The 14,327-nt window shown below is 45.3% G+C and overlaps 1 protein-coding gene across 3 annotated transcripts in view; it reads right to left on the minus strand.

The window, feature by feature from the left end:
- Positions 1–3,014: 3,014 nt before the first annotated feature.
- Positions 3,015–14,327, minus strand: part of SNX1 (sorting nexin 1) — a 43,229-nt gene continuing 31,916 nt past the window's right edge. For 2 of the 3 annotated variants that reach the window (XM_020882405.2, XM_020882401.2), the window contains exons 6-15: positions 13,999–14,140; positions 12,469–12,547; positions 11,931–12,006; positions 9,581–9,694; positions 9,287–9,380; positions 7,987–8,192; positions 5,336–5,479; positions 4,668–4,748; positions 4,108–4,179; positions 3,015–3,448 (exon numbers count right to left, since the gene is read on the minus strand). In XM_020882405.2, the coding sequence (XP_020738064.1) occupies positions 3,398–3,448; positions 4,108–4,179; positions 4,668–4,748; positions 5,336–5,479; positions 7,987–8,192; positions 9,287–9,380; positions 9,581–9,694; positions 11,931–12,006; positions 12,469–12,547; positions 13,999–14,140 (1,059 nt within the window). In that variant the 3' untranslated portion in view covers positions 3,015–3,397. Of the gene's footprint in view, positions 3,449–3,662; positions 3,826–4,107; positions 4,180–4,667; positions 4,749–5,335; positions 5,480–7,986; positions 8,193–9,286; positions 9,381–9,580; positions 9,695–11,930; positions 12,007–12,468; positions 12,548–13,998; positions 14,141–14,327 lie in introns of all 3 variants that reach the window. The other variant, XR_011488249.1, reaches the window with a different exon arrangement.

Below are 14,327 nucleotides of genomic sequence, written 5' to 3' on the forward strand. Positions count from 1 at the left end.
TGAAGACATAGTTCAAGCACCTCCTTCTCCAACTTCTTCCTCCTGAGTCTCCAAGTGGAACAACTCCATCTTTGTGGCCCTATCCTTGCATACAGGCCTCTGGCTCAGTACGGGTAAACTGCTCTTGGTCTTCTTAACTTGCAAGTTCTGCACAGAAATGCACAGGCCCTGAAGACAGCTGGCCCCATCAGCCTTGGGACAGAGAGGAAAGCTCTGAGAAGCAAGCTCTGACACCAGAAGGGAGTCTGTCCCCAGGATATAACAAAAACAGACTTACATCAAGAGGATCACTGGATGGAACAAAACAAAGTGAAGAGAAAGTTTTAAAATTTTCCTAAGGAGTTAAAAAGGGAGATGAGAATAAAATTCATGGGGCTAGTATGAATTCATGATTTTTAATTATTTGTGTCATCTATCTCCATTTCCCTCAATATTTCCATACATCTTTATCTACAGTTATTTCCTTACTCTGTCTGCCAAGAAAAGCCTAGAAGCAATGACATTCCAGTAGCAATGGGCACTCAGCACCCAGATCTTGATTTCTTAAGATCATTTTCCATTCAAAGGAATCAAGATTCCCTGGGAAAAAATGGCTGATTCCACAGCTGGGGCTGGGAAGATACAAGGTAAGTCTGGAACACCTTAAGCCAGAAAGTAAGAAAGTGTTAAAAAAAAAACAAAAAAAGAAAGGGACATATTAAAAAGACACAGGAGACTGCTAGAAATCTGGGATGGTTTGAGAATCAAAGCAATACCTAGCAACTTTGAGTAAATAAGAATCCATTCATCCATACCTATAAACAAACAGATTAATAAGGAGGAAGATGCTTTCCTTTAGAAGTAGACTGTCAAACAAGTGTAGAAGAAACTATGGAGTTAGAAAATCACACTGAATGAAGAACAAAGTATGTACATGACATCAAAGTGTCTCCCCACAAGTAACTTGTTACTTACAAAGGGGAGAAGTCAACTTAGAAAGGGGAAGTCTAGCAGACATTAACTTAACCAAATGTTCACAGAGCTAACGTCAGTATTAATGGGATCAACTAACATCACCTGCCAACTTAAGACACACACAGAGGGCACATCATTTTTGTGATGCTCCCACCCAATATGCCAAACCCTAATCTAGTCCATGAGACCAATCCAATTCGAGGAACATTCTACAAAATATCTGGCTGTATTCTTCAAAAAGGCCACGGTAATAAAAGGAAAGGGAAGATATCTGAATTGAGAGACACGTATGTATGCATGTATCACGACTAAATGTAACACATGATTCTGCATCAGGAAAAAGGGAATCACTATAAAGGACAGTGCTAGGACACCTGACACAATTTAAACAGTGAGCATGGGCTAGATAGCAGTATTCTATCAGTGTTGGTATTATATCAGTGTTATACTTCCTGCTTTTGACAAGTGGTTATGGTTATAAATTACGAGAGGAAGTCCTTGTTCTTAAGGAAAGGCTTACTGAAGTTTTGGGGTAGAAGGGTAACAATATCTACAACTGATTCCCAAATGATTCAGAAAATATAACATGTAAATACAGATAAAGCAAATCATTAAGTCATAAAGCAGATGGGGTAAAATATAAGCACTTGGTAAGTGGGAGTTCTTCATGATATTCCTGTAACTTTTCTGTAAGTTTAAAATCATATTAAAATTCTAAAAGTTCCCAAACAAACCAGCAATCCAACAACAAGGGATGAGTCAGAATTATGGTACAGTCACTCTATGGAAGCCTTAAAATTACATAGCATTACAAATAAAAGTCTATGAAAACACATAACAAAATAGAAAAAATGCTTATAGCTTATACAGGGTTGAATGATGAAAGCTGGATACAAAGTATTTTATGTGTCCATTATTATAGCTAAGAGCAAGATATAAGTATATCAGAGCAAGCATATAAGTAAGATTGAAAGGGTAATATCAAAGGTGGTAATAAAGATATTAGGGGAAAAAAAAAGATATTAGGGGGAAGGGAGAGATTGAGTGACTTTTTCTTTAAAAAAAAAAAAAAAGTCAGCATATTGGAAAAAATACTTGCCAGCATATGCACTCCCCCATCAGGCAGGTAGGCTGGAGAATACTGGAGATCAGTGCTATTGACTGCCTTCTCTTGCCTCAGGCTGCCCCTCCCCAAACCTTGATACCTATCCCTCACCCCAAGAACAGATACTGTGGGTCTGGAGTGCCCTCAGCAAGGGCATCTGAGGGTGGTGGGGCTAGGAGCATGAGGCTCCCGTGCAGGCAGCCTGCCAGCCCTGCCCCACACAGTCTGCTCTTAGCAGCGAGCCTAGCAGCTGCGGACACAGCTGAGGGAAAGCCCAGCAAAGGCACATCTGAGACTGGGCATCCCTGGCCAGGCCAGCACAGAGACCCCTTTGAATGCCCTTGGCTTGTGCTGACAATACCAGGGCCTCTTGCTGACATGGTCCCTCCTGGGCATAGACCATAAAGCTTCTTGGAACTCAGAAGGTTTAGGAACTCTGGGATGACTTTATCTCAAGGCAGAGTGCCTGATTCTGTTGTCAGTGGGTTGAAGTGTTAAGTCCTTATCAGTCCTCTACATTTTTAACATAAACTAGTCTACTGAGCACCTGCTTTGATGGGTGGCAAAAAGAAGTTTGGAACACATGGCTTTGCTATCAGAAGGCAAACTCTCAGACAGCCCTGGGCAGCTGAGAGAAATAGGGCAGGAATAAAAGTGAAAGTTTGCCTCCTTTGCAGGAGAATTGGTTTTGTTCCTCTTATTGTAAGAGACGTGTTTAAAACTCCTTCCCTAAAGAAGCAGGAATAAGAGTTAAGAGTAAGAGACCCTCAGAACAGGCAGCTGGGGTAGAGAGAGCAAAGGAAACCCCAGTCCTCTGGGGCAGCAGAAGCCAAGGCCCACAGCTCCTGTGGAGAGGAACTCATTACATGAATCTACCGGGCACTTCTTGTTTAGAGCTGCTTCCCAACTGCTCCCCAGCCTAGAGCAAAAAGCACCACCATTCTCAGTCATGTGACCCGATTTTAAAGTATTTTATTACATAATCTTTTCATGGCACCATCAGGAGTAACAGAAAACGTTATCCCCAGTTCCTAACCACATCCTGAAAAATATACATTTGTATTTATATATTTATATCAATACTCCACCCCATCCCCTAATTCCACCACCTAGTATAGGACTTTTGCTTAAAGCAAGAAACTATTCTTTCAGGTAAGAAAATATATATGGAAGCTAAGTGAAGTAATGGTTAGAGTGACTGGGGACAGCTCGGTCGTGGGGGCAGGAGGGAAGGGGTAAAGTCCAGGCTAGGCAGGATGCATCACTGGGTCCGGCAGAGGTGGAGAACAGTGTATAAAAAGGCAGCGTCAGGCAGGTGGCTCTGGTGTCCTTGGTCCATTAGGAGATGGCCTTTGCCTCAGGAAGGAAGGCTTCCCAGTACTTAGCCAGCTGCAAAGAAGTGCACTCAGTAAGGAAGTGCTCCCATAGAGTGGCAGAGCCTGAGCCTGGAAGGGGAGCAAGCCAGGGCACTCCCCCAAGTGCCCTCGGCCAGCACAGGGAGGCCATTTCTTCAGCTTGGCCTAGGCTGAGGCCAAGCTGAGGAAATGGGTATGCTGAGAGTGGACCCTGGGACAGACTGGCTGGCCAGCCACACTGCCCTTACCTCTCTAGACTGAAGGAAGCATCAAGTGCAAGGTCTGAAGACAGTCCTGGTTCTGCCCCAGAGGAAGTACCCCCGTGGGGGCCACAGCTTGGCTCAGGTCAGTCAGCTCCTCACAACAGGGTCACTGTTCCACATACCGATTGGGGCCTCAGCCTCAAGGGGGCTAGGTGGTATCAGGGGGTTACAGGGAAAGGAGAGTTGGGGTTTGTCCTTAAAAACTAACTCACTGTAGGATTAGGGCTATCCTGCTTATTAGCAAAAGACCCTACTGGATGCTCCACGTTAGAGAAACAGGACTTATGTTCAATTATTGATTAAACAGGGCCCGGACCCCTGATGTATGCCAGACCACCCCTGTCACCAAAGTATCAAGTATGCAGCTGGCCCAAGCAAGCAGGAGAGGAAGAAAGCCGGAGAGGAAGAAAGCCATGCACAAGTTACATACCTGCTGCTGTGAACACAGGAGTGTCTCGAGGTACTTGATCACGTGGTTTCTGAAGTCCTTGGATTTCTCTTTCTAAAGGAGACAGGATTCTACACTGACCATCCAGACAGTTGCTCCTTCCCCTCTTGACAGGATGGTGATGTTTTTGCTGACCAAGGCTGAACACAGCCTCAGAAAGGAGAGGCAGCAGCTGGATTAGCTACAATTTCCAGCCTAATAACCTCTTGCAAGGCTTTCTTGAATGGTGGCAGGGTGGGAAAGCGAGGAGAAAGGACAGGGGAGCAGAGGGGTTACGACAGGGCAAGCTTTGTTTTGTGTCTAACTGCTCTGGTCCAGGAACCAATGGAGGACAGCCACTTTGCCTCAGGAACAAACATACAAATGTGAGCACGCGTGCGCGCACGCGCACACACACACCAGCCATGCTTGGTCACAATAACTGCCAAGCCGCTCGCACTGCCGTCTGTCTCCCTACTCAGTAGAGACGTGGACAAAAACCAGTACCACCACTAATAAACCAGGCACTGCACACTGGTGAGAACGAGGATCTTCTATCTTACCTCAAACCGTATCACTTCTTTTCGGACCACAGTTGAAATCCTTTCAAAGTCCCTTTCATACTGAGTCACCCGAGACTCCCACTGGGAAGAAAGGAAAGAAAGGATCCCTTATCATATTATGGAGTTACTCTATTAAGTCTTTACCTCTGAACAGCAACTGTGTATCTGAGACCTCAATTGGTCATTTGTTTGTCCCTCTGGGTAAGATTAGATACGGAGATTCCATAGGTAATCCAGTCTCCAGTAGAGGTCACCTCTAGGAACTGGCTGGGAAAGAGGTGTCCTGTGTCTCAGGCCAAGTCGGGTTCCTAAGAAATCTAGTTCCCCCGAGGCTCCAGTTCAGGTACTTGCCAGCAAGGCTGGGAGGCCCAGAGAACTGAATTTAGTTCTCATCAGGAGGGCACATGTGAATCACCTTGGAGCTTTTCAAAGACCCAGGCAGGACCGCTCCTGCAGAGATTGTAATTTGGCAAGTGTGGGTGGAACAGGAAAGGAGGAGAAGGTCTCAGGGCAGACCCTGGGCCATCCGCAGAGGCTTTGCCAGCCACTGTCCTTTAGACTCCATTAGTTCTCTTGCCTGCTGAGGGGTTCTAAGCAGCTCAGTGGGGCGGAACTCTGACTCACTCAGGAGCCAGAACGTCCCTGCAGGTCTGCCTTGGGGGGCTCACCTCTACAATCTCATCCTTGGCCTGCTGCAGCTTGTCGGGCTTGTTGGCCCACAGCAGCCGAGCCTCGGCCTCCCGCTTCTTCTGCAGTGTGGCCTGAGCATCCTGCCAGCGCTGCCACATCTTCATGCGCTGGTCAAAGGCGGCCTGTGGGGGTGAAGGTTGGGGAAAAGCACAACCAGCCCTTCAGGCGCTCTGCTGGCTCTGCCTTGTGGGGAGGGGGCTCTCCTAGCGGCTGTGCTGGGGAAGGGCCGAGCAAGGGCAGGTTCCACAATAATGTGTTAATGCCCAGCTGGAAGTCTAACGTCCAAAAGCACAAGCTTAGGTAAGACTTCTCTCCAAGGCTCCAGTAGACCAGCGTCATGCTGTGTCATGCTGCTCCCAAGGTTGGATGGCCCAGGGCAAGCAGGTGGTCCGATGCCCATGCCCAATCTATGGCTTTCAAACGGACTCCCTGAGATGAGTTCATGAGTCTACACACTTTCCTTAAATGCCAGCCCTGTGCCAAGGGCTAAGAATATAGTGGGAAACGAAACACATAGGCCTCCTTCCATGGAGCTTGAAGTCTAACAGGAAAGGCTGACATTGTATTATTAACTGCCAATAAGTAATTATAAGAATGCAGAGTACAGAAAAAACAAGCAGAGTACTAAAAAAAAAAAAAAAAAAAAAAACCACTTGGGGACCTAGATGAGCCTGGGAGACACATCAGAGAAGACCAACCTAAAGAAGCAAACTCTATACTGACACCCAAACAATATACAGGGTGAGTTTGACAGATCTCCCCACCATCTTCAGCTTAACAGATCTTTATACTAAGTAAACTTCATCTCATCCACACATTCAACTGCTCGCAGCTATTAAGGCCTTCAAGAAGCTCTCCAAAGTCCATTTGCTGGTCTTCCCTGTTTTCAGTTCTGTGGTCACAATCAGCATGTCCAGAGGATGCCTCCTGGACTAAGCAAACCATCCCGACCCCCACTGGCTCTGTAGGCTTCAAGAGGCTGGGATGGAAGACCTCTGCCTGGGGCAACCTCCCAACACTGGTCCTTCTGCTCCCCTCCCCTATGAGGGTTCCCTGGATGTTTTCCAGGCCTCCTTAGTTCAGGCCTTTGCCAAGACTTGGACCTTAGGGAGTGAAATGACACCAAATTTATCTTCCCCTGCACTGTCACTGCTGCTTATCTGCAGTTTCTATACAGCTGAATAAAGGATCAGGTAAAGTGTGACCTCATATCCAACCTAACACCCCAGGCTAACTGTGGTACAGCTGCAGGTTTCAGCGGAGAAGTTAACATCTGTTCATCTCTCCAGTCCCACTGCCAGCACATGACCACGAGAAGGGCAGGTGAGGGATCTCTGAGAAAAGACCAGCTCTGCAGTTCTGAGCACCAAAGCGAGCTGCCTCAGAGAGGCCTCCCTCACCCCTCTCCATACAGGGTCCCTGGCCTGAGGGTTGTATCCAAATGCTGAGCTCTCCAGAAGCCCCAGACAACATTGCTCTCTGAAAGCATTCCCAGAGAGAACTCTTCCCTGGGGTGGCTTTCCAGTCTAAGTAGTCTGACCTGTTCTGAGCATTCCAGAAGAGGTTATTTTTCCAGCCTCTTACCACTCTGGAGTTAGCAGCAAACCAAACAGCAAAGGGAGAGGACAGTGAGCAATCTTACAGACTATATTAAGCAACACTATCACGGAGAAAATGAGTCCTGGGGGGCAGCGTGGCTCCTGACAATGCAGGAGCTCTCAGGCTGGGGAGAGCTCGGGGGGAGGGGGAGAGGGAGAGAGAGAGAGAGAGACAGAGAGAGATAGAGAGAGAGAGAGAGAGAGAGTGTGTGTGTGTCTGTGTATGTCTGTGTGTGTGTCTCTGTTCCAACTCAGAGGCTCAGACGTTCTGGTCCCAACCTGGATCAGGCAGATTCAGGCCCTATTAGGGCAGGTGCCAGGCTCCCTCTTGGCTCCTTCCTCTGCCTCAGAAAGGCCATGCGGAGCTAATCTCACTGCCCAGTGAAGCTTCCTCAGCCACTCTGAAAGGTCAGGGAAGCCAGAGTGCCCTGGTCACCAAAAGAGAAGGTGAGGTGCTTGACCTGAGCGGCAGGCTGCAGTCTTGTCACCGGTGTGGTCAGCACAGCACAGCTCTGGTGACAAGCTCCCTCAGCCCCCTAGCCACACTCCTCCATTAGCACCACACTAGTTGTGTGTAGTTACCTGGTGGCCCACATTGGAGGGAAAGTGGAAGCCAGCAGGAGCTTTTACTGGGGCCAAGCTGCCGCTTACTGTTAAGAAGGCAAAGACCAGAGGGTTGAGGAAGTCACAGCTCCAAGGGGCCCAGACCTAGGCCTGGAACAGCCTTGCTGGAAGAAAGGAAAATAGGATGCTGTCCAGCTTCAACAATAAGGAAGGCCCTACTTGGAAATTCAAGAGTGGTCTTTTCTTCAAGCTGATTTAAAATACTGGTTATGGGCTTCAAAATGACTCAGAGATAACTAAGAGTTTAATGGATGTTTCAGTTCACAAGATACTTTCTCTTTTGAGAGTAGAAAAACTGTACCTATTTCAAGCTATGATGGATGAAACCACCTTGGGAAGAAGAAGAGCAAAGGAAAAGACAAAGTAAATCCAGGGGCGGAAAGAGAGGAGGGGAACGAGATGCTCACGCGGACTATGGCCAGGAGGCGAATGTAGTCACTCAGGAGCTCCGCGAGCAGGAAGAAGTCGTGGTTGGCCTGCTCCTGGTGGAGCTGCTCGATCTTTTCTTCCACCTCTGCCAGCTGGGAGAGCGCCCGTGACAGAGCTGTGTTGTCCTCAGAGCTCCCAAGCATGGCCAGACTCTTGGCAAACTGGGCCGTGTTCAGCGCCAGCTCTGGAAGGAGGAAGACAGCAGAGCCTCTGATCTCCCGGGGAAGAGGCACAAGTCGGCTGGCACTGCCCGGGGGCCTGAGCTACGCTGGCCCCTGCGTGTCTGGCAACCGTGGGCTCTGCAATCTGGTCACTTACATCGGAGCCAAGTGAACTCAGAGTGTGAGGGTGACGCAGGTCGGGCACACAAGCAGAGAGGTGCCTGTAGCCCTCAGTTTCCCTAGGTTAGGCTTACTTGGATGGAGCAGTGCTGATGCTCCTGGAGAACTAGGGGCCAGTTAATAGAAACAGGCACAGTTCTGATGCTCACATTAGAGCTCAAAGTAGCAGCCTGCCTGCATGAGAGAGAGTGTATGTACACACTGCATAGTCTTGCATGCATCAGAGCAGAACAACTTTTCGATGAAGAGTCAGGTATTTTAACCTTTGCAGACCACATACAGCTCACTCTCCTTGCTCCACCCCCCAACCCTTCCACCCCGTCATCTCTTCAAAAATGTTAAAAACCACTTAGAGCCACAGCAATAGGTCCATCACTAATAGGTCTATGGCTAGATATGACCCAGGGGACTGGGTCATATTTTGCCAACCCTTACATTGGTCTCCATTCTAATGGTTTTCTGCCTGTTTAGATTTCTGATTATCAACATGTTAAAAGCATTCAAACTTGGCAAATTTCACTAGCTCTTAAGCAAATCTCACCAGAGAAAGGTGAAGAAGGGTTAGGAGATATACATGGTTTCCCGCATTTACATATTTCTCACTGGACCGTGTAGCTAAGGCATATAACATCATTTTGGATATAAGCCACCAACTCAAATGCCACCAACTGAAGCCCACAGTCCCAGGTCAAGCTGTAACTGGGACGGCTTCTCTGCACTCCTCCCAGGTAGAGTACAATGCCTTCAGCGGCAGAGGCATGTTTCCTGTCAGGAGATGCAAGGCATTATCTCTTTGATCAGAACATCAAGGACCAAGTGGGTTGAGAATTTCACCTTGAATGGCTGAGAGGTTTGGGAACAATATGCCCTCCCATCTCTAGCTCACTGGAGACATCAGTTTCCCCCCAGCTCCAAGTGCACATCAGAAGCTTATTACCTTTCCTGTGGTTGACTAGAGTTTCTACAACGGCATGCAGTTTCCGTAAGCGCTGCTCCTCACACTCTACCTCCTGGAGCTTCTCCTCAAACCACTGAAACACACAGGCCCAAAGCTTTAAAGGAGGTTACTCATCATACAGGTGTAGAGCTGTCTTTTCCTTAGCAGTTTTTTCTTCTTTTTTAAGGGACTGAATTATTGTAAAAATAAAGTCTCTAATCTCAGGACTCCTCAAGGCTTCTGACCTATAACCCTGAGAGGGTTGGGGAAGCTGAGAGGCCTAGTGCTACTCACAATGTCGGATTCATTCATCTTGATGGTCATTTTGCTGACCGCATCTGTTGCTTTGTTGAACATCTTGAGGAGACCGGCGCCACTCAATGTCTGGGTACCCACAGCACGCGGCAGCTACAAGACCAAGAAGGCGGGGTGGCAAGTTATCTGCTGCCCCTATTTCAGGTTCAGAAGAATTAGTATCCATCAGATGGCATGCTCCAAACTTGCCAAATAAATTATCTGAACTGTAGGCTGTTATTTTCAAGGGCAGTTAGACAAATCCTTAATAGCAATGTGGAGAGACCAAAAAAAAAAAAAAAAAAAAAATCAAAGGACCACATTAAAGAGAATCAGCAAAATTGTCAGCTTTTGATACTGTGTGCAGAAAGACAGGCAGTGTGTGTTATGTGTCCAGGTGACCTCATATTGAGATTATCTGCCTACCCAGGCACCAACTGCTTAAATACCAAATGCTTTTCTTTAAGAGTCAAAAGTTCTTTTTGGATGCATACTCGCACACAGCTAGACTTAAATCTTGAGACACTTTGAAGCTGTAATTCCATTCGAATTTTCCTCAGGGAACAAAGGAGCATAATAGATTGAGGACATCTAGTTAAGTCAAGCATGCCAAATACTTAGAAACAATTTGACTAGTTCAGTCTTCCCACTCCTTTCCTAAGGCATGAAAGGATGCTGAAGAATCCATAGTGTATGCAGTATACCACCCTGAACAATTAGATTTTAGTGCCCAAGGCTCTTGAGAGTCTTCTTAACTCAGGGCCATTTTGCCCCCTAGGGGACAGTTGATCATGTATGGAGATAATTTTGCTTACTAAAACTGGGGACAGGGGACTTTCCTGGTGGTCCAGTGGCTAAGACTGTGCTCCCAGTACAGGGGACCTGAATTCGATCCCTGGTTGGGGAACTAGATCTCGCATGCTGCAGTTAAGAGTTCACATACCACTGCAAACGATTCCACATGCTGCAACTAAGAAAGATACTGCCAAAACTAGACTCTGGACACAACCAAATTAAAAAAGTCCTGGGGACGGGAGGTGGGGGAGGATACTAGCTAGCATCCAGTGGATACAGGCCAGGAATGCTGCTAAACCAACAATGCACAGGACATCCCCACAACAAAGGGTGATCCAGCCCAAAATGTCAACAGTGCCACTGGAGATAAACCCTGCTCTAGGGGCACCAGGCGGGTATGAGGGCACGAAAAGGAAAAATGGATTTAGGAATCTCAGAGGAGAACTAAGACTTAGAGCATTAGACAGAGAATTTTTAATTAAAGAAGTTCATTTTGGTGGGGCAACCCATATACTTAGTACCATTTTCTTATTTTGAGTAATGTATACAATATGCAAATTAAAGAAAAATTTAAAAATAAAAACAAAATAAAAAAATAAATACAAAACAATAGTTCTATGCTGTCACTTATTTCCTTCTACTTTTCTTTCCTATGAGATAGAACACTGCTTTATTCCAGTGTTTCTTTTGATTCGTAATGACTAATGTGTTTTTTCAACTGTGTTTATATGCTGTTTCATATTTCATTTCATAATTCTTGTTTTAAAATGAAGTACAGTTGATTTATAGTACTGCGTTAGTTCTAGGGGTATAGCAAAGTGATTCAGTTGTATATGTGTGTGTATATATATATATATATATATTTTTCAGATTCTTTTCCATGATAAGGTTATTACAAGGTACTGAACAGAGTTCCTTGTGTTATACAGTAAGTCCTTGTTGTTTATCTATTTTATATATAGTAGTGTATATCCATTAATCTCACATTCCTAATTTATCCCTCTCCCTCATCATTCTTCAAATGTACACTCCAATGAATTTCTGTATACTTTCTGTTTATGATATAGTTTACTAACTCTTCAATTATTAGCAACTGGACTGTCTCTAATTTTTCACAATCATGAATAGCCTATGCATAGCCTGTTAAAAGACTGTCTGCTTGAATCAACACTTTTGCTACATGCTGGCAGTTCTGAGGTCTGTGGTTAAGTGGTTTTAAACTAAAATTCCACAGCTCCTGGCACAAAATAAGCATTCAATCGAAGCCAAGTAGTAACCTATGAAGGACATGCCAAGACCTGCCAAACAGATCTCTGTGTTGATCCAGTAAGACAAAACTGGGTTGCAGTTTGACCTCTACAACCAGTTACTTTTGACTGTAGGCAGAGCTGCTTTTATTTCAGAGGGTGAAAGATACTTGTCACTTTTGGGCATTTATAAACTATGATACAGTCAGACTAGGCTATATGCATGTGCGAAAATATTTGTTGAAGGAACTAGTTTCATTTCACAGGGGTAGATACGAATTGTGAAATTCAGTTTGTACAATACGAACCTCTTCTTTTTCCAAGAACTCTCTGACATCAGGGTCCTGTAACATGGTAGGATGATTCACAATCCTCTGAAGGTACCTACAGGGTAAGCAGTTATCTGGTTAGTTGACCTGGCCTTACAAAGTTTGGGGCATCATACCATGCTGGCAGTGGTACAATGTCTTTCATTACTTTAAAATGTCCTCAGGGCACTTAAGTATGACACTGCTTATAAGCACATGTAAGTTCATATTCTTCACATTTCCAAAAAGGAAAGAAAAGTAACTGCTTAGAAAGAGACTGCAGAGCCATTCCTGACTGTTGAAGGAGAATATGATTGCCTGCTCACTCAGGAGAGGAAAAGAGAAGAGGATGCTCTGCTCCTAATGTGGGAAGGAAAGAGACCTAGGAAAGGCTACAGACAACATGGAGGTGGGAATCTTTAACTCATTCAAGTTTCACCACTACTAACTCTAGCAAATGTCTCATGGTAATTAAGTCTCAGTTTTAGCTCCTCATTTGTTCTCGTGGTACTCAAGAAAATAGTTTTATTGTACTTACCTTTCTAGAGCAGCCCTCCGTTTTTCAAGAAATTCTGCAGAAGAAGAATCTTCCTTCCCAACTTTTACTTTAGTCATTCCTGGAACACAATTTAAAAAGAAAAAAACAAGAAAACTATCAATCATCATGAAAAGCTTTAGGCTGCAGAAAAGCCCACAGGAGGAAGGCAATGAGGGAGCTCTACAAAATACAACCAAAGGCCACTTATATGTCATGCACAAGCATGAACAAAAGGTTCTTTACACAAGAATCAGTTTTCATACTAGTCTTAAAATGTTGAAGGTTCTCAACCCTGGAACTTCCAGAGCATATGTTTTCTAAAAGGGGGCCATGGGACTCTAAGTAAAGATTAGCAGATATCAATTGATGGTAATGGGAAGATTCCTTGCCTGACCTCCTTCCCTTCATTCAATCAGTACATTTCAATCTGGAGGGAACCACAACCACTGAAGACTCCAGGATACCAATACATACATACATACACACACACACACACACACACACACACACACACACAGTGGAAACTAAAACCACAACCACTGAAGACTCTCTCTCTCTCTCTCACACACACACACACACACACACACACACACACTGTGGAAACTAAAATCGCAACCACTGAAGACTCACACACACACATTGTGGAAACTACAACTGCAACCACTGAAGACTCACACACACACACACACACACACAGTGGAAACTAAAACCACAACCACTGAAGACTCTCTCTCCCTCACACACACACACACACACAGTGGCAACTAAAACCACAACTACTGAAGGCTCACACACACACACTGTGGAAACTACAACTGCAACCACTGAAGACTCACACAGACACATACACACACAGTGGAAACTAAAACCACAACCACTGAAGACTCTCACACACACACACACACACACACACAGTGGAAACTAAAACTGCAACCACTGAAGACTCACACACACACACACACACTGTGGAAACTAAAACTGTAACCACTGAAGACTCACACACACACACACACACACACACACACACACACACATACACTGTAGAAACTAAAACCGCAACCACTGAAGACTCACTTATGCACACAGACACACACACACACTGTGGAAACTAAAACCGCAACCACTGAAGACTCACTTATGCACACACACACACACACACACACACACTGTGGAAACTAAAACCGCAACCACTGAAGACTCACTCACACACACACACACACACACACACACACTGTGGAAACTAAAACCACAACCCCTGAAGACTCACTCACACACACACACTCTGTGGAAACTAAAACCTAGGCCTCCTACTGCACCCAAGGAAAGAGACCATGTCAAAACACTCTGTATCTCTAACCCTCATGTGATTAATAGGAAAATGCTGGTAATGCTTCCTTTCTAACTGTTGGATTCTACACTGTCATTAGAAGTAATCTCACATACTAAGTAGAAAGTATATTGTTAAAAAAAAAAAAGTATATTGTAGAAAGAATGCAAAGGAAAAAATCTAAGCAGAATTAATAGGCTTACCTATTAGGCTCTTCTCAGGTGGAGGAGGGACAATAAAGCCATTCTGGGAGTGCTTCTCTGAAAGCTTCTCATAAAGACCCAAAAAGTCACTAAATCTTCTTTTCACTGCAAAGTGTTTACTTCTGAACATTGGTAAGCTTGTCTTGGGGACAGAAAAAACACAAGATTTCATTTCCAATAGGGGAAGAGTATCTTGAAAGTCATCCGGCTGACATCAAGGGAATCTTTCCCCAGATCCCTGGTTTTCTAGCCACTTAGTAAATAACTTTCTCCAAGGCTGACATTCTCAGCCTTTTTTCTTTTTTGGAGTTATAATCCTCTCTGGCTGT

The sequence above is a fragment of the Odocoileus virginianus genome, chromosome 6, assembly GCF_023699985.2.
Source record: "Odocoileus virginianus isolate 20LAN1187 ecotype Illinois chromosome 6, Ovbor_1.2, whole genome shotgun sequence".
Lineage (NCBI taxonomy): Eukaryota > Metazoa > Chordata > Mammalia > Artiodactyla > Cervidae > Odocoileus > Odocoileus virginianus.